We start from the raw sequence: 21,411 nt of genomic DNA, 5'->3' as shown, positions 1-21,411 counted from the left end.
CCCCCCCCCTCCAATCGAGTTGTAGTTTTGCTTTCTTTTGTGTTAAAAACAGAAAATACAGAGAATCTGACTAAAGGAATGAAGAACAGAGCTTTATTTGGATGTTGTCATTTGGAAGGACTGGATGTTTTCTTGGGAAAGCTCTGGAGAATTTAAAAGAAACCCATTGAAGATGATTTCTCAGGCTTAATGTCCTTCATTTTTTAAATATAGATGCTTAAGAATAAGATGTTTAATTTTCATACAACAAGAAATGCTGTCAGTATTTGAGAGAAAACTTATACATTGTCACAAAATACATACTTCTTTCCAGGACTACAGGAAATTTGGGTTGTGGTGATATTTTACTTGTTTTCAATTAGCTAAAAGGCTGTGCCTGAAAAGGGAGGAATTTGGGTTTTTTTTGTCTTTAAATAAATAGGCCCAACTTAAAAAAAACACATTGTATTCAAGCTATGCAACTCATATAGAAACATTTATTACAATGTGAATTTAAGTATTTGAAAGGAGAAATTTTAAGCATGATAGTGTGGAGAAAATTAAATAGTTAAAAGAGGCTTAACTTTATATAACTGTAGCATATTTGACTAACATATATATAACTGTAGCATATTTGGACATATCTCTTCTCAACCAAAAGAAAACCATATTTGCTGGATGGGTTAGTTTCTTTTCCCAGCTTCCTTTCATTTGTTCCAATGAGGGCGTGTTTTCTTTCCTAAACTATGCAAAAGTTTTAAAGGGCCAGTGGGAGGGGGTATGAGGAGGAGATGGGAGAATGTCTAAGGGTGACATTATGGCATTTTCCATTGTCAGTCTTAGGATTTTATCTTTTCTCTTCTTCAAATCACATGTGTTGAATCTGAGAATATTCACTTGAAGGGGCAGAAACAGCAAAATATAAGTAAATCTCATACTTTCACTCAAGTGATTTGTGGGTATATGGTTTTATGTTTAATAGCCATTGAAGTTTGTTACAGTATTTTGTAAACTTTTCATCTTCCAGAGGGGTTTCAGATTATCCATGTCCAGAAACAACAGTGCCTTTCCATAAATCAGAGAGTGATCATGGGCGCATGCAATTGGACCAGCCAGAATCAGCAGTGGCTGTGGACTAAAGATGAGAAGCTCCTCCATGTTAAATCTGCATCGTGCCTGGGTATCTCCAATTCCTCTGGTGGTCCTTCCCGGGCAGCCATCTTCATCCGCTGTTCCCAGGCACCCCGATGGACCTGCTATGAGCAGGACGGGTTCCTTGAGGTGGAAAATACCTCTTTCTTTCTCAAGAAACAAGGTCCCAAGGTAGTAGTCAAGAAGGGCAGGAAATACCTCCATAGCTGGATGAAAATAGAGGTCAACAAGGAAGGAAACCTGGTGAATGAAAGCCTCTGCTCAAAGAAAGGTGAGCTATTCGTGTCAGAATCTATGTGAAAGTCTTTCTGCTCGGTGGCTTGGTTTGATACATCTAAGGGAGATCAGTATGCCTTGATATATTCCCTATGGAAGATTCATCATCTAGTAGAAGTCAACTATGTAGTGCCCCATGATGGAAATCATTATCCTCATTTTAAAATGCCCAACTTACCTCTAGCACTTATTCTTCCTTTTATTTTACTAATTCAACAAATATTTCTTTAACTTCTCTTTTGTGCTAGATCCTGTGATTAGGTTCTATCAGATGTTGGATGCAGATCTTGGCATAATACACAACATATATGTGCATATATGCATGTACACAGGCACACATGCACACACACATACATAAGTAATGACTAATGACCTGGATATTATTAGGTTTTGCTGACAGATGCTTCTGTCCCCTGATGATAGGGACTATTAGTACACTGACAGGTGCTAATTGGACTGTAAAGGTAATACTTCATGCTTTTGCAATCCTTTGCATTGATATTTAGGAGATAATATACATTTTCAAAAAGGTAAGAACCAATGAACAACCTCAGATAAACTGAGAACAGAGCTATGATAAGAACCTAAGTGTCCAGTGTGCTTTACCAATACAGGTCAAGGGTGAAAAGAGTTTAGATACCTTTTCCAAGATTTACCAAATCTACTTTTATTTGTAGAAATGGTTGGTAGTGGTATAAAGTTATTACCTATGTTCAGATGCTTCATATATATGAGATGACATCAAATATTTCACCTTACAGCTCCACATTTACTCCACGCTTACTACATATTCATTCATTCAAATATCCCATGTACTTCAGGCAGACAATTTTTCAAGTGCCCTTGATTTGGCTGAGCTGATGATCTCATGTAGGGATTTTTTTTTCTTTTTGCTGATGTAGTTAGCCACATTGTCATCAGTCTTAATGTAACTGCTGATTAAAATAATTGTCTAAGGTAATGTGGGTGAGGGTATAAAATGCATAAGTATTGCAAAAGGTAAGCAATTGTATACTCTTATCAGAGGAAAAGGACTTACTAGAAAGTATTTGTTTTAGTTTCCAGCAGAAGAGTTTGTGGGGGAAAATGAAAACAAAGTATCCCTTGTATATACAAATTTTCCTGTGATAGAGTTGGCTAACACAATTATTTTTGGCATTCTTCTCTTTGCAACATCAACATGGTTCTTGTAATGGGTCATATTCTTTCATAATGAATGGTGATAACTTATGGGACTTCTACAACCATTGGCACAGCATCCAAATTTCCCTAACCATCTTCAGTCTGTGACATGTCAATGTGGCTCTGGCTGGTTTTATGTTTGTTTGTTTGTTTTTGTTGTTGTTCTGTCAATGTGAACTTCTTTCTCCATTTGAAATAACTAGCAAAATAATTTGGTAGATTTTCATGGGCTCTAAAATTCTCATTATTCCTGATATGTAAAAAGAAATTTCGTTGACTTTAAGTTTCTTTTATTTTCAATTAAATAATTCTTTGGCCCTAGAGATGATACTAGACACTGTGATTATTGTACCTAATGAACAGGCAAGTCCTGCCCTTCCCCCTTGCCCCCATATGACCTTACATATGATCTGATAGATCTGAACTTACATGTTTTTCTTTCTCCTTCATCTAGTGTGCTTTCCTTCTTCTACCCTACAATCTCATGGTTTTTTTTTTCTCAAGTCAAAAAAAAAATGGGTATTGGAATGAACTAGTACATGTTCATACTTACAATGCTTAAGGAATAGTTAACTCCTGAGAAGTATTTCTTTAATGTCATTAGTCTACTTTTTAAATCTAAATTTATTACTATACTATGCTTTGGTGTTTTCTTAAGCTATGTGTTGGTTTGCATTTCCATCTATTAATTTTACTTTAGTTCCAATTTAGATTAAAAATGATATATAATACATATTTAAATATACTTCATTGATTATATTTTCTGAAATGTTAACTAATTTTATCATGTCCAATAATCATTTAACTACTATAATTCCTATCCATTTCTCTTTCTTTCTATTGGAGTTGACTATTGTATGAAGGTATATGTATGTATTATCCTTTTTTCTAATATACTTCTTATTTTATTTGTAAACTTTTCCAGATGAGTTGCTCATCTGGAAAGGCAGATTATATTTGGCATCTTCCAAAATAACACAAAGTACTAGAATAAAATAGTTAAAATTTTCCTTCTCAAAAATGAGTTAAATTCAAGTTATTGTGTTTTTAACATGCTTATTTAAAGAAGAGAAACTAATCATTTGTGTATCAGCACACAAAAACCTCATTTCTAGCCATGGTTATTTCTAAGTCAGTCATAGGTCATAAACTAAAATACATATTGCTTATTAAAAATTTATTCAGGGGCTGGGAAGGTGGCTCAGTGGTAGAGTGCTTGCCTTGCATGCATGAGGCCCTGGGTTCGATTCCCCAGCACCACATAAGCAAAAAGAAAAGCCGGAAGTGGCACTGTGGCTCAAGTGGTAGAGTGCTAGCCTTGAGCTGAAGAGCTGAGGGATAGTGCCCAGGCCCAGAGTTCAGGTCCCATGACCGGACTCAAAATAATAATAATAATAATAATAAAATGTATTCAAAATATGGTCTTGATATGATAGTCAATCCAAATCATTATATAAGGGATATTGACCTATACTCAGAGCTGGTTGCAATTTTATTGCTGAAACTTTTAGACTGAACCTAGGATGCTCCCCATTGCCTTGAATTGTGTTCTAGGAGGCATTTTGTTATAATGGAAACAATGTGGTGGCAATGACACAATAAAACTTTTAAAAATAGCTTTAACATATTGTTCTATTGTGTAAAATCGCCTTGTATTTGCCAAAACATTTTGCTCTTTCATGAACTGTAAAATGTATATACATTTTTAAAGAACGTGAGACTTCTAGCTCCCCAAACTCCCCCAAATCTACTATTTTTAGTTTGATTTTATGGGTCCATTTTATACCAAACAGATCAGGAGCCAGAAAAACAAACTTAGCATATTAGCCTTGTTTATTTCTAATGGATTTTCTTTATGCCTATGTATTTTATAATCCTTTGATACCCATATAAGACAGTAATGGAATTCTATTTAGATTATATTATGTATATGGGTGAAGTCATGTGTTTTATTTGTTAGAAATACAAGGTTCAGGACCCAAATCTATGGAATCACAATTTCTAGAGAAAAGTGAGATGCTTCTGATGTCTACCAAGCTTTGCAAACCACTGCTTTAAAATTCACAAACCATGGATATTGAATCTTAAGGTTCAAACTTCTTTTTTGCTTCTTAAATAGCACAACAAATTTTTTGTAAAGAGATAGAATGAAGAATTACTGGGCCTGAGTATTCTGTAGTTTCTTTCTTTAGAAAAATAATGGGGAGCTTGTTTTTTTATCTTAATCTCATCATTGAATTCTGTTATCATATTATTATAGGTAGTAGTCAACTCACAAGATGAGCATTGGCCAAGGGTTAAGATAAGTGTTTGCCTCTGTATATAGGAAGTTTTACATCCCTACCATAGACAAATGTCAATTTAAGGAAATATGGAATATCTAGCGCAATTAAGGTTACAAAATTAAGATTATCTCCTGTAGTTTGTTGTAAATGGATCTCACTGATTACATGATTGAGCTTGCAGACAGAAAATGCCTAGAGGATAACTCTCCTAGTCTACAGAGTGGCTAATAGAGTCCCAGAGGCTATGTGAAATGACACACAGTATAGAAAGAAAAACAGAAACCAAATTCAATGTCCAGAAATCAATCAGATTTGGTAGAGGTAAAGTCAAGCTGCTAAATAATATACATAATAACATACAAAACTCTGTATATCTCAAGTAAAAATGCTTAATTGCCATGACTATTTCAATAACATTTATGCAAATTTCTATTTATAGCTTGCCAAATTGTGAAAGTCCTTTTTCCATTGTGATCCTCTTAGTGCCTACTCCCCCTCTTTTTAATCACATTATCAAGTGAAATATTTTAGTTGAAACTAGAATGGAAATAAATGAGACTCAAAAAAAAAACCCAAAAAACAGTAAAGCAGATGACAACAGGGAAAATGTGAAGATGCCTTACTTTTTAGGAACCCTCTACCTAGCATATACTAGTTGCTTACTGACCGGTTGTTAAAATGAAGAAACCAGGAAAGAAGTCGTGAAGAATCAAATCTTTCTTCTGCCAGTCTTTAAATCAAAACTTCCCTACGTTATGGTTATCCAATTTGATGATACTGAGGAAATTTATATTCCTGAAAATGCATCCTCTATAGAGTTAATAGGAATATCTAAAAATATTACATCTGCCCATAGTTACAGAGCTTTCTGGTCCTTTATGTTGCATGCCTGTGTCCTAGTCTTGCAATACAAAAAATTACACAAAGACTAGCACCATGTCCATCAAGTGAGAGTTCATTAGAAATGCTGAGTTTGGATATCTCTACCATCTCAGAATTGGCATGTTTGCTAGGTCTCTAAGAGATGCAAAGCATATTTGTAAGTTGTGGCTTAGTGGAACTAGTTCAGAATCCAGTATTTTTTTCAATATGCTTACACCTTGCAATATTATAAACTAATCCCACCAGTTTATGCGCATTAAGTCAAGTCACTTTTTTCCCCAGATGACTGGAAAAATTGTATTCAGAAAATACAAACAACAGTCTCGCAATTTGAAACTCACATTATTTGAATTAAAAACTTGTATTGATATGTTCTAAGTAGCAGTTCAAAGATCTCTACATGTCTATATGGATGACAGTAGGGTTACCATAGATAACAAAATGTACCATATATCTTAAAAGGCTAGAAGAAAGGAGTCTAAATGTTTTCATTGTCAAATGATACATGTTTAAAGAGATAAACATGTTCATTATGTAATGAATTCACATGTTGAAACATTACTGATAGCCATTAATAGGTATAATTTTTATTTTTATAGATCAATTAAAAATAAAGAAATATTTTTAAGAGGAGTATTTTTTTTAAAAAAACTGTTTACACTGTGGTTAAATAAATAAATGTCATAATAAATGAGTTGTTAACCTTCATGATAAAGTTAGGAAAGTCCTTACCACTAATTCTCAATCTGGCATTTTGCTTCCCGCCTCCTTTGCGAAGTTGATGAAGATTGACAGTTTATCATGGAGGAAAATATACACTTGCCCTGTATTCAGAATTGTGCATCAAGTTTTAGAGATCTGTGAACCAGCCCTAAGCTCTAGATACTTGTAGAACAAGTTTAAGTCTGTCTTCTATACACAGATGTCATTAGTTTTTCTGATAATAGTGTTTTCATAGCTCTCTCTCTCTAAATGGATGGTTGGATAACAGGTGGGTGGGTTGGATATGGCAAATGAACTCGATCAAACACTCAGGATCTTTGCTTTCTCATATATCTGAATTCAAAGGGGTCTTCTTTTCTTAAGTAAAAAAAATGTTTTATGTATCCACAAGACACGAGAATTATTTGTCCATTGTTCTTTCTTTACCTCAGCTGGCCTGGGAGCAGAAGTTTTGGTGAGGAGCACAAGGAACACAATTCCTCCCCAGATCCTCAATGCTTCCAATACAGTTCCATATAGCCCAGAATACCTTGTTAGGAACACCACGGAGGCCTTCATTGAGAATGCCACAGAGGCCTACACCCCAAACAGCAGCATGTCACACGGCCACAGCCTACCCATGACTGGCATTGCAGACACATCATGGATTCCACCCACTACGCAGCCTTTTTCCACCACCACTGAAGAGGTAGGTGAAGGGAGGGAGAGAGTAGATGGAGTAGGGTTGTGATTGGTCCCAGGGAACGCTTGGCTGAAAAGACTTGGCTTTTTAAAAGTACCACTGCTTATAGTAGGCAATTGGTCACATCCCAATTGCAAATTGTATGGAAATGCATTTTGAACAATGAGAAAAGTCCAAATTGAACTTTCTGCGTCTTTTAGGGACGACAAAGTAAGTTACTATGTGAGTAGAGGGTTCAAGGCAGTGGGCTTCATTATTGGTGTTTATATATATGGTCTGAAGTCAGGCATTGGAATTAAAGTCAGTACTTTGCAGGGACCCCTGCCTATGTTGTGATCGTTGATGCTGTAAAGGAAAGGAAAGATGTACAAAACAGTGACAGACTCAGAAATTGCTAGAGTTGTAAGGGAACATAAAAAGAAGCCACAGTCATTTCCATATTATAATTCTCCGTGTATGGCCTGTGATCTTGAGTACAGAGGGAATCAGATGGGTCAGGTGACTGACAAGCAGTGAGAGAATGGTCAGGGTCTACTCTTCCTTCTTCTCTTTGGTTTTGCTTGTTTCTTGGAGTTGTGTGCCACAATATAGGCAACAATAGCATAATCACAGCAAATCAAAAAACTCAAGTTTGGGGGTTAGGAGTATATGTTAGTAGTAGATCAAGTCTTAATCATGTTCTGGGACCTGAATTCAAGTCACAGAATGAAAACAAGAAGCAAAACAATTGTTTTTTAAGTTCAGATTTCATTTAGCAGTGCTTAGCTGTATCCTAATAGACAACTCATATTGGAGCTATTCAAATGACCTAACGTTCATTTAACGTTCTAGTTTATTTTGCACCTTGTAGAACCTAATATTTTGCATAGTTGCCAGTGAATGAGTGTATACATCATTACTTATCACAAAGCAAATACAGTGAGTATATTGAACAACTCATAGGGCTTTATTTTTATTTCAACTTTGCATTTACCATAAATCTTCTCTCTGACCTAGTTTTTCCCTTGCCTCTGAATACAAGTTAAGAAGGCCCCATTACTTTTCTGGAAACTCTTTATATCACCTTTAAAACAGAGCACTCAATCTCTACCCATCAGCAAAAGAATCCACTTCAGGAACACAAACTAAATTTGACTTAAAAGTTTAGCTTCTCTTCTTCCATTGATCTACCTAATTTAGGCTTCAAGGGGAAAAGGGAGACATGGTCAGTCTCTCACTTCCCACCTGGATTTTTACCCACTTCTCAGCTCAATAATTTGGTTTCAAAGTTGACTGTTTGGAGCAATTAGGAAAGGAAGACAGGGCTTGGGAGCAGGAAAGTCATGACTTAAGGATCCCACCATAAACTGGCACTGTGCTCTCCCTAATTCTCCAACTCCTGAGCCTTTCCAACTACTGAGAGAGAGATCCACATCTTAGTTTTGAAAATGAATGCTTCTTGGTGGAGTGCCTCCTTATTCAGGCTGCATGTACCTAGACCAAATCTTCCATATTAACATTCATTGAAAGACTCTTCATTTAAACCTGAGCTAAGTTATACATGAGTCCTTTAAAAATTAAATAATTAAAATGAGAAGTATATGGAATAAAAATTTCCTTAGAAATACATCTGCCTCTACAAAAATGTATGTTTGAACAGAGAAGAATATGCTCCATTTTTTTGCCTGTGTTTTACCATTGTGAAACAAAAAGAGAAGCCCACGGGTTGACCAGGCTTTGCTGAGATGTGTTCATCACAACCAACCAGCTAGGTTGTCATGGGCATACCACAAGCTGTGTTGATTGAGCACTGTAATGTAAGGCTCACTGTTATGTAATGATCCAGCCTCCAAGCTCGAAGTACAGCTTTGTATCATAGTAAACACATTGGTGATTATTAAAAGATACTTTTTAAGAATGGAATCCACCATGGTGTTTCTATAAGCTCTCCATGTGACAGTCAAATGATTGTACAACCAACTCCCTCTCATATCTTCACACACACACACACACACACACACACACACACACACACACACACACACACACACACACACACACTTCTTTTTTTCTTGAAGCTCAAGTAAAATCTTGACTATGCCTTGGGAAGCTAGTATGTTAAAGCTATGCTTTTTCTTGGGACATTACAGATTTCCTTGACCCTTGAAGCTTACTCCAGGCATTCCTATTAAACCATTACTTGATCTAGCAGAAGTGTTTACAGTGTAAACTGCTGTACTTAGACTTGTAAAATGTCAAAATGATCAGGAAATAAAACAAAAGTAATCCTTTGAAAGTAGTATCTATCTTGACAGAAGTCATCTAGAAAGAATAGGTAAGATCATTTAACTTAATTGCTTAAAACTACATTAAGAATATCTTTGTGTTTCCTTGTTTTCTTTAGTACATTGAGCCTGGTTCATGAGGATTTGGGATTGGCTTATTCTAGCAGAGAGTGTTCCACTATTGAGTAAAGACAGAGAAAAAAATCTGAATATGAGTTTTTGGAGCTTAAGATCTGTATTTATTTGGCTTTGTATCTCCAAAATGTCATGTAGTATTTAATAAATTTTTGTTAAAAAAGGAATAAACAAAGTAAAGATGATATTGTTGAATCACCTGAGCAACACAATACAATCAGTTATTGACTATAGGATCCAAATTCTGCTTGGAATGTACTAAGCAATGGAAATGGAAAGAGATCCCAGATAGGTGTTTGTAAATGCATTCTTCATTCAGGAATAGTCATTTCCTACTTGCTATTTGATCAGTAACATTATGAAATTATCATTATTAAATTGCCATAAATATTAGCATCAGATAGAATTTAGGCACTGAATCTAAGATAGGAAGTGCTATGATTTGGTTATTGTTTAAGTATGTCTCTGAGAGGTTCACATGTTTGAAGCCAGGTCCTTAGCATGCTGGTATTTGGAAGAGGTTGCTCTTTAAGAGGTAGCGTCTGTTGGGATATCTTTTATATTACTATACTCAGAGGGGACTAAGGTACTTCTCATGAGATCTCTGGTTAGGTCTTACAAGAGTAATGTTATAAACTGGATACAGATTGATTGTGCCTATAATCATAGCTACTTGGGATGCTGGAAACACGAGAATCAGTTTCACATGAGTCTAGTCAGAAAAGCTCTCAATACTACTTCTTAACCCATGTCTGAGCACAATGACATGCACCTATCTCCCATTATCCTAGCTTTGTGGGATGCTAATAAGATTAATCTAAAGCCAGCCAAGGCAGAACAGTCTCATCAGAAGAAGCTGGCCTTTATACTGTTACTCCAGCTATCATAAGAAGCATAAAATAGAGGATTGTGGTCTATCCACATGCCTGGGTAAGAAGTTTAAGCCCTATCTCAAAAGTAATCAGTGCAAAAAAAAAAAAAAAAAGGCTGGAAATGTGCAAGGTCTTCTTGAACTTCCAGAACTATAAGCTAAATAAACATGTTTTTATAAGCTGCCAGGCCTTTGGTATTTCATTATAGTAAGAGAAAATGGGTTAAGGCAAAAAATTGAAAAGGAAAAAATGACAACCGAAATGTTAGGATTTAAAGTTTGTAAATTCTGTGGCATTACCACTAATTAACATTTGTGCAGTGACTGTCGTATTCTAAATGATCATCAAGAACAAGTGTGTGCCTGTGCGTGGGCCAGCGTTTGACTTCAACACTTTATGGATCCTTGTCCCTTCCCCTACTCTTAACCTTAGACACTAGTTAATTTGTATCATATGTAATATTTTAAAACTTGCCCAAAGAACTTACTCAAATGACTAGGAAGTTACAGAGTAAGAAGTGTACATACATACATGCATACATACATACATACATACATACATACATACATACATACATACATACATACATAAATACATACAGATACACAAACACATACCTGAATTCATAGTCACTCTATTCTCTGACCTTCAGCACCTGTTTTGTTTGTTCATTTGTTTTTGGTGCCAGAGCTTGAATTCAGAGTTTGGGCACTATCCTTGAGCTTCCTTTGCTCAAGGCTAGCACTCTGCCACTTTGAGCCACAGCTCCTTCCAGTTTTTTTCTGAGATAGAGACTTTCCTGCCCAAGCTGGCTTCAAACCATAATCCTCAAATCTCATCCTTAGTAGGTAGGATTACAGGCATGAGCCCTTGGCCCCCAGCTTCCTTCAGCACCTATCCATAAAGTCAAATGCCAACAAAGACATGATGTGAAATCCATCAATTCTCATGAATGCTTCTGTAAAATTGTTCCAAGCAGAATATACTCCCTCTCTTCTTCCTTCCTTCTCCTTCTCCCTCTCTTTCTCTCTCCCTCCCTTCCTCTCTCTCCTTTACCCTCTTTCTCCCTGGGCTATTTTGCTTAAGACTAGTGTTCTACCACTTGAGCCATAGCTCAACTTTGGCTTTTTTTCTGGTAGTTTATTGGAGATGAGTCTTAGGGACCTCATTGCCTGGGCTGGATTCATACCATGACCCTCAGATCTCAGCCCTACTGAGTATGTAGATTACAGGTGTGAGCCACCACTGCCTGGCCTTTCCCTCTTTTTTCACATCCTTACTTGTAGTGTAAAGAGTCTAACTTTGAAAGATTGTATAACTAGGGATAGCACTTAGCCTTCTTCAATCCTCAATATTAAATGAAATAACACATTTCATACACTTCAACTGGACCTGGAAAATAGTGGGACAGTTTTAATTAAAATTTGCTACTGCTGATTTTGTTTACTATTATTTTACTTTAATAAATTTTATTTACTATCATTAGCATAAATAGTATTATGTGGCTGTGTGTTCACAAAGACAAAGCCAGTAAAACAGAAAGCTTGCCTCTAGTATAAGTAAGGAAATTTCTAGATCTCTGGCTCTTCTAGCGTGGACCCCAGTCTCAGAAATTATTATAAATACCACCACCAAGCACTCTATCTACTCTAAACCTACTGAGTCAGGAACTCTGGATGTAGGGCCTCACCTCTCAACACACCATCCCCAGCAACCTGGTTTGTTTTGTTTTGTTTTGTTTTGTTGTGTTATGGGTCCTGGGGGCTGAACTCTGGGCCTGGGCACTGTCCCTCAGCTCGTCAGCTCAAGGCTAGCGCTCTACCACTTGAGCCACAGCACCACTTCTGGCTTTTTTTCCGGCTTACGTGGTGCTGAGGAATCTAACCCAAGGCTTCATGCATGCGAGGCAAGTACTCTACCACTGAGCCAATTTCCCAGACCAGCAACCTGTATTTTTACAAGATGCCCACGTCTCACTGATATACTAGTAATTTTGAGAATCACAAATCTAAGATAAAGATAAAATGGGCCCCTGACCCACATGTCTTCCCCCACAGACTTCAAATGTCTGTGTCTCACCATTGGATGCGTTTGTACACATTGTGTTAACGGGGAATGGAAGGGGAACATGGTGCTAATCAAGGAAAATACTTGAAATCAACTTATCTAATTACAACCTCTTGTTGTCACTTTGAAATATAGGACCTAGTGGAGTCTAGTTTACTTACAGCTACCCTCGCCTTCCCCCAAGAGATTTGAGTGAATTAGGTAATGATGTTCCTAGCCATACACTTCCACCATAAGTGTACAACCTTTGTCAGTGGAATATTGGCTGGGTTTGAAGCACACGTGCATGTACATGCATCTACACGTATATCCATACACACTACCTACACAAAGATACACCATGCCCTTGTGCACAGACCTGGTTTATACATGAGTCAAACGTCAGTATTAGAAATATGCACTGTATGTACCAGTCATTGATTCACCCTATAGAGAGCTGAGAAGTAGGACAGAGTGGAAGAGTCACAGGTGGAGACATGGCATCCAAAAGGAGAACAGTTTGGATCCAAACTTGATCAGTTTCTTTCTATTATTTGAGCAGTATGCTTTCAAGAGAGGTCCTATCTACATTATTTCTATACCATGTGAACTCTGAACTCTTGTGAGCGCTTGTATTAGGCACTTAGTTTAAATCCTGGTAGTATTCTATCATAGTTAAGTCATACTGTCTTCATGTGTGTGTGCATGTGTTGAGTGAAGGTTCTCTCTCTCTCTCTCTCTCTCTCTCTCTCTCTCTCTCTCTCTCTCTCTCTCTCTCTCTCTCTCTCTCTGTATCTCTGTCTCTCTCTGTCTCTTTCTCTGCCTTTTCTGCTCAAGATAGACCTCTATTTCTGGCTTTTGACTGGTTAGTTAGGAGATAAGAATCTCTTGGATTTGTCTGCTCAGACTGGCTTCAAATTGTGATCCTCAAATCTCAGCCTCTTAAGTAGCTAGTATTACAGGCATGAGCCAGAGGCACCCAGCACCTTCTTTAAAATAAGGATGATGGATCTGGGTACTCATCTGCTCATAAGATACCTGTGAGGATTAAAATCTGATAGAGTGAAGTATTCACTTCTTTGGTCATGTGATAAGTACACATTTCATAACACAAGCTTCTAGCCCTGGCTTCATCCTTCCTACCCTGCTTGTGGAAACCCCATGAGCTAGCATATTCTGTGAGAATGCTTTGAAAGGGACAAAATGCTGAACATGCATTAAGAATATTACTGACTAGTTCTGATACTCCTAGATATCTATAAATCTTGTTTGCTGGTGCACCCCCTCTTCCCCTCCTCACCCCACCCTTGCCTTGGCCTGGAGGAGGAACTGCATTTCCTCAGTTCATGAATAGCCATTGTGGTGCTGGCCTGGCCTGTCACAATTCTGGATTTCCTTCCATTTGGCCTTCAAAGAGATCACAGCCCAGTGTGAGTTTCCAAGTAAATGTGGAGACAAATGCAGAAAATACTCCCACTTTCTCCCACCTCCTACAAATCTGCTGCTACCTTCTTTGATGGGGTCACTTAATGTATGCAAAGGAGATACCCTTTTGTCACCATTGTCCTATAGCCAGAACTCCAGATGGAATTGTTTCTAGTTCACTTGACCCCTTGGCTTTAACCTCCCTGGGATTTCCCATTTCTTGTATTATCATTTAGTTACATATAGGCAATTTGCACTGCCTTCTATTTTGTACACAGAGGACTGTGTTGATATTTCATTCCAAGAGAAATTGCATGCACATAGAATGCATCCTGGAAACAAAACACAGGTACCATCATGGGCTGGTTACTATGCCACTGTTTCTGTGTCACACTCATCTCCCTGGCCAGATGAGGTCCGCCCAAGGCCAGGGCTCATGCAGTGCAGTGGGGAGGGGAAATGGCCAAGGAAAAGGAAATTGAGTTCAAAGGAAGCCGACAGAGAGGACGCCTATGCCCTCAACCCTGGCTACATAGACCAACAAATCAGCTGCAAGGCTATGTAAGATGCAGCGCCTAAGATTCTGCTCACAACTGCTGAGTCTGAATTTGCTGAGGTCAAACGTCAGCGCCTAGTGTGTGAAAAAATCTCCCAGAGTGTTTCCAACATGCATGTAGGTTTTGAAACCCTGGTAAAATGGTGGCTGGCTGACTGGTCTATTGGAAAAAACACTGAAAGCAAGAGAACAGAGAAAGGCCTGCTGGCGAAGTATAACCTGAACCTAATCTCAAACAAATTTGGGTGGAGGAAGAAGCTACAGAAATAAACAATCTGTGGCTATTAAAAGAGATGAGATCATTTTAAAAAATGGAGGAATTATTCCAGATTGAAGAACTAAAGAGACTGATAGTTAAATACAACCGGGATCCTGCTCTGGATCCTGTGCTAGAGAGAACAAAAAAAAAGTGATACTACCAGGACCATTGGCCAAACTGAAATATGGACTATAGATTTAAGTTTTGCATCAATTTTGAATTTCCTGAATTTGGTAAGTTCATAAGATTAAAAAAATAATTAAGGATATAGTCCACCCTATTTTGAAATGGCTTAGGTAAAAAATAGTTATACAAGCAGAGAGAAAGAGAGAAAGACTTGGTATAGTGGTACATACTTATAATCTTAACTAATCAGGATCTAGAAATCAGAAGGGTCAAAGATTGAGGCCAGGATAAAAAAAATAAACCAGCAAACTTCCATCTCAACAAACAGGCTGGACATGATAGTTCATGTCTCTCATCTCTGCTACATGGGATTGAATAGGTACAATCTCACACCAGCCACAGACAGACAGACAGACAGACAGACAGACACACACACACACACACACACACACACACACACACACACACACATACATACAAATGCAGAAAATTACTAAATCAAAAAAGGGCTGGGGCATGGTTCAATTGGTAGAATACTTGCCTATCCTATGTGGACCTGAGTTAAAATCCCAGTATTGCAGGAAGAAAAGAAAGAAGGAAGGAAGGAAGGAAGGAAGGAAGGAAGGAAGGAAGGAAGGAAGGAAGGAAGGAAGGAAGGAAGGGAGGGAGGGAGGGAGGGAGGGAGGGAGGGAGGGAGGGAGGGAGGGAGGGAGGGAGGAAAAGAAAGAAAATGAGAGAGAATGAGAAAGAGAGAGAGAGAGAGAGAGAGAGAAATGTAGAGAGAAGAAATAGAGGAAGAGAAGGCAAGAGAATGAAAGAGAAATGAAGAGAGAGTGGGATTTCTTTTTTAATCTGGCAGGTCTGGGAAGAGTGTGCAGAAGTACTTTGTATAAATCTTTTAGTTTATCGGCAAATCTTGAGGAATTTCAGAAAGAGACATCCAAGTAAAGCTTCTAAGTTAGTGATAGACCAAGATGTGACATACCAAGATAAGTCTGATTCAGGGACAGAGTGAAAGCATGTGGGGTATAGAAAGGCTGGGGTGGGAACAGGAGACACTGAGAGAGAAATGATGATGAATTTACAGGAAACAGCAATGAAGCCAAGAGTCAGAACTGGGGCTGAGCCAGTGGATAATCACGAGGATAAAGATGCTCTGAAGGAATTGCTAAGTACTTTTAATCTGTCATTTACCCCAGCTATTGGTTGCCCCTCATATTCTACCCACCCCCAAAAAAAATCTGCTTTGACACCCAGGTATTGTGGAATATGGTGAATAGCAGCCAGAAAGAGAAATACTAGGATTCCAAGAGCTATTTTAAAAGCAAAAGTTTCTTCCAACCTTCCACACAGAAGCAGCTGGCAGCCAGACACCTAAGCACTACCATAGCTAAGTCCATATGAGATTCATTTATTTGGGAGTTGAAGCCACCTAGGTTTCTATTAGCCCTCTTCTTGTATGGGATCCCTGGTGGATCTAGGTCAATGAGTAAGACAATTCACCTGTGTCTACACACATTCTCACTTGCTTCCTTTCTTTGCAGGGCTGGGCTTCTAGCCCAGAACATAAGACATGAGAGGATATTGCAAGCACTTGCTTTGCTGAGAGACAGAGAGAGAGAGAGAGAGAGAGAGAGAGAGAGAGAGAGAGAGAGAGAGAGAGAGAGAGAGAGAGAGAGAGAGAGAGAGAGAGAGAGAGAGTCAGTCTCCACATGCATGTGTGCCAGTCCTGAGATTTGAACTCAGGGCCTGGGTGCTATCCCTATGCTTTTTCACCCTGGCACCCTACCACTTCCAGGTTTTTGTTGGTTAATTAGAAGAGTCTCATAGATTTTCCTGCCTGGGCTGACTTTGAACCTTGTTCCTCAAATCTCAACCCTCTATGAGGAGCTATGATTACACACGTGGGCTACCAGCTCACCAGCTGCTAAGAGTTTGGATCTTGGTGGATTAGCCAACAAAGACAGGAACAACCTGCTGATAATGGAAAAGAGTTCATGGAGTTGAGGTCTGTCCATGTAGGACTGGGGCTGGCTGCATGGACATTAGTTTCTGCTAAGACTGGATGTTAGGTATACAAGTTCCAGTTCTGCATTACAGCAACTGTTGCATTTTGCGATAACATACTTAGCCATACCCTTGTTTAATGGTGGAATGTAAATGGTTATTCTGCAGCCATATGGCAAACCCTGAGTTCCATGACACTGTGGGGGGTGTCAAGAAGATAATGATGAAATGACTCCTTCTTCCAAGGGGCCTATAAGCTAGCGGATGGTTTTAACTTTACATTTTTTAAAGAAGGCATGATAAGATCCTTTGATCTTCTGCTTTGATCACTGACAGCCCAGCACCCTAAGATGTCCTGTGTCTGTCTGCCTTAACTAGCAGAGAAGGGTGTGTTAAATTAGACCTAACCAAGGGGCTAACAGAATGTACACCCAGCATGGTTCTATCTTTTGATTGCTGTGATTTTTTTACACTCAAAATCTTGTTGTTTTTACAGACAAAAATCTAATTTTCTCAGTATCACCTTCTTATCCAGACTTTTCAAAGCAGTGTCAAGATCTCACTAGACAAGCCAAAACAAAAAAACAAAAAACCCCACCCCTAGTTTGTAACCTCCACAGAATTCATGGGAAATAATGTGACCCACAGAAATTTTTTACAGTCTACTTTCCCATCATTCTTTTCTGAAGAAGCTAAGAAAGATCATTGTTGTTGTTGTTGTTGTTGTTGTTATAAAGCCAGTGTTGGGTTTTTTTTTTTAAGTTAGTGTTATCTAAGCTTGGTTTTATTTCTCTACTATCCCAGGATTTAGTGAAATCATGATCTACCTCCTGACACCACATACTGAGAGCCCCTCCCATATCCACAGCCCCATCACAGCCCTATGGCTGAGGCTCTTGTGTGAAACTTGTGTCCCAAACCCACTGTGGTTTGGATGAAGACAGCAGAAGCCTGGAGGTTGAGAAAATGATTCTTTAACAGTCACATCTGGGTGCCAGCCAATTGGCTGTTCTATGTAAAGCCTATTTCCCAAGACTTAAAAAAAAGTGGGGGAAGGAAAGGTGAGAAATTGCTATGGAGTGGAAAAACATATCAGAAAAGTTTAGAGATATAGCTGAGAGAAATGGCGGGCACTGCTGAAACTCTCCCCCCCCCCCCCAACTCCTCCTTTCCAAGATTGAAAAACAAATCTTGACATGATCAACAGACTGAGCAGCTGTTAAATGTCTTTGGTGCTGATCTCCTAGAAAGCTCTCTTGGATGTAACATTGAAAGCAATATCAATTTATTGTCATGTAAATGTTCACAGAAAGACATTCTTATCCGAGGACTTAATCATTCTTTAGTATAACAATGTTCAATATCTATGATTTATATATATATATATATATATTCTTTTTTATTGAAAAGGTGATGGGGAAGTTACAGTTACATAAGTAAGGTAATGAGTACATGTGTTTTTAATCATTGTTACCCAATCCCTCATTATCTCCCACTTACCCCTCCCTATTCCCCCACCCCCCAAGTTGTAAGGTTCTTATCCCACATAGTATCAAGTGAGTATCAATGTTGCACTGGTTCATCCTTTGTCCTGCTGTTTCTGTGATTCCCTTTCAGTTCTACATATCAAACAATCTTACATACAAAACACATGGTACAGAAAATTAAGAGAAGCTAGAAAAAAACAAAAAGAAAAAAAACTACATACAGGATATAGTGATAACCTTTTATTTCCATATATTGGTGTACATGTTGATATACTTCATTATATATGGTCCTATGCCCAAAGCAATTGGTTTATTGGGATTCCCTGTTAAGAATATTGTACACCTGTTCTAGTCCTATGACTTATTTTAATGTTCTCCTCAAATTATTGTTACTCCTAATAATCAGAAATCCAATCATTTAACAAGGCCCTTAGCTAGGAATTATATGGTGCATACAATATACACCTTCTGATTTCATCCTTGCAACTTTCTCTCTAAATGTTTTACTTCCTGGAAAACTGGTCTAGGACCACAAACAGTACCTCAAACAGTATTTCCAAATATACAGCAGGATGGTCTTTTAAAACCTACTTATCAAAATTTATGTTCCCTAACATTTTAGAGTATATTCTTCCTAAGTGCATGACATTTGCTGCAAGATAAAATTATATTCACTCTTGCCAGTTTACCACTGAGGCCATTCAAATTAAAACTTAAGGATTTGGTATACTGTAATAGTTTTTAGTGGACACATTTCCCTGATGGAATCTTTTTAAATATATCTGGAGAAAATCTTTGAGTGAGATTTGCATAACAAAAGCACTTCCTAGAAGAAAAACATATAAGATTGGCCTTATAACTCACATTTAATATTAAACTTTATGCCATTTGGCATACTTTTTCCTTTCAGATCCACACTGTATCTTTCATGAGGTACTATAAATATCAAAGCACACACATTATATATTCTAAAGGTCACTGATTTACTCATGCTAAAATTGTTCAAGACCCTCTAAATTTTCCTTATCACTTCTTGCAACCAGCTCAGAGAAATTTAAGAGAAAAAGCACAAGATAACATTAATTCTCCTGATAATGAAATATTTGGTTTAGGGTATAGTGTACCCTCTGAGGCTGTCCTTGGGAATTCTAATGGCTTTTCCAACTCGTAATGGAGGACTTGTTAAACCACAGATTATTAGGCTCCACCCCCAGCTTTTCGGATTCCTTAGGTCTGTGGTAGGAGCTACCATTTGTATTTCTAACAAGTTCTCAGGTTTTTGCTAATGCTACACTTTCAGAACCACTGCCTACAGAATACAGTATTATCTGCCTCTTCCTCCTTCTCCTTCCCTCCCTTTCACATTCCCTCCTTCTAATCTTTTCATTCCTTTTCCCTTCCTATAGGATCAATCTTTTTCCCCTCTGTTTTATCTCTTTGTCCTTCCCTCTTTTTATTCTCTTTTTTCCTTTCCCTTTCCTTCCAGAATGATACTTCAGTATCCATCACAGCCTTATTTAGAAGGACTTGTTAGAGTACTTATTCACATAACAATATTTACTGAGAAACTAGAAAGATACATTGATGAGTTCAAAAACTAATTGCTGAGCCTCTCCTCTATTGTATTCCAAGCCCTGTGCAAGACGAACAAGACAATCTCCACCCTAAATTCTTAAAGGAATTAGGACTAGGTGAGGCAAGTGTAAAAATATGTGAAGATATATAAATGCCCTGCAATAAGCAAATGTGTTACTGAGATAAGGAATATTAAGGATAACTTTTTCCTTAAAAGGGCCTTTCCAGTTGTGTAGATAGGATCTGGTCACATAGAGGTAGGTGTGCTTTTGCTGAAACTTAAAGACTGCAGGGAGGAACAGGAAGGCAGTATGGGGAGGAGCTATCCAAGAAGACAAAATGGCACTATGGTTTGGGGGCAGGAAAAATAAATTCCATGGGCATCTACAAAACCTGTATCCTGTAGCCTGGTATACAGTAGATGTTCAGTCAATATTTACTGGATGAATGAGTAAATGAATTGTCAGACTAGGCAACTGGAGAATAAGAAGTCAGCAAGAGAAATCAAAGGAATGGTCAGAGGCAAGGTAATCAAGGGCCTGAGTGAGGACAATGACATTTTGGGTCATGCATGAAGCACTTGGATTAACTTGATCAATGCACTCTGCCTCATCTCTGCTAGCCAGCCTCTAGCTCTTCAGCCCCCATTAGGTCTCCACACCTAATTCAGATCTAATTCAAAACCTTAGCAGTTCATCTACTTCTTACTGAGATGTCAAACGGTGTGGTGTAAAATTGCTAGGAGGCAGATTACTATGTAACTGCCTAGGCTCGTGATCCAATGCTTAGAAAGGTTATAAAAGATAGATTATTTTAAAAAAGATATATTAATAATGACAGCATATGTGATAAAACTCTGCCTATTTGGACAACCGTTGCTTAATCAGATAGAAAAACTACTTTGCAGAATAAGAGAAAACAATGGATTCCTGTTGGGATTTGAGCAGTAAGCGTATCTAATGGACCCATACTCTTTTAGGGGATGGTCCAACCCTGAGACAAGGATGTAAGAGGCCTTGGGCCACTCTCAGACTTGTGCCACATCTGGGTATATTCCCCATCATCTATCTCCAGTAGGAAGTACCTAAAAAACATGTTCCTACCTATACTTTGGCCATGAGAACATGATGGCAATAGCATGGTAGATAAATACTAGCCCACTCCATAAGTAAGAGCTGTCAAGTAGAAACTGAATTTCCTTTTACTAAGGAGTCACATTTATAGGAAAAAGATTTATGAACTTAAGCAGATTAGAGGAGTTCTCTTCTAAAAGGAAGACAGCAGGTGGGCATCAGCCTAAACACAGAATGTGTTAGCAAAGTAGGTCAGGTAGACACAACAAATGATGCTGCATTAAGTTAGAAACAGCTTTGACAAATGGTCTATACCAAAATGCCACAGGAGGGCTGGGAATATGGCTTAGTGATAGAGTGCTTGCCTAGCATGCATGAAGCCCTGGGTTCGATTCCTCAGTACCACACAAACAGGAAAAGCCAGA

The 21,411-nt window shown here is 38.1% G+C and overlaps 1 protein-coding gene across 1 annotated transcript in view; it reads left to right on the top strand.

Moving 5' to 3' along the window:
* Positions 1 to 21,411, top strand: part of Ptprb (protein tyrosine phosphatase receptor type B) — a 110,339-nt gene that overhangs the window by 425 nt on the left and 88,503 nt on the right. Inside the window, exons 2-3 of the mRNA XM_069988648.1 lie at positions 1,007 to 1,402; positions 6,911 to 7,167. Coding sequence (XP_069844749.1) covers positions 1,007 to 1,402; positions 6,911 to 7,167 — 653 coding nt within the window. The remainder of the gene's footprint in view (positions 1 to 1,006; positions 1,403 to 6,910; positions 7,168 to 21,411) is intronic.

Source organism: Dipodomys merriami, unplaced genomic scaffold (genome assembly GCF_024711535.1).
Source record: "Dipodomys merriami isolate MVZ:Mamm:240054 unplaced genomic scaffold, mDipMer1.0.p SCAF_10, whole genome shotgun sequence".
NCBI classification, from domain to species: domain Eukaryota; kingdom Metazoa; phylum Chordata; class Mammalia; order Rodentia; family Heteromyidae; genus Dipodomys; species Dipodomys merriami.
Note: the sequence above shows the minus strand (reverse complement) of the source record. Positions and strands in the feature narration are given on the sequence as shown.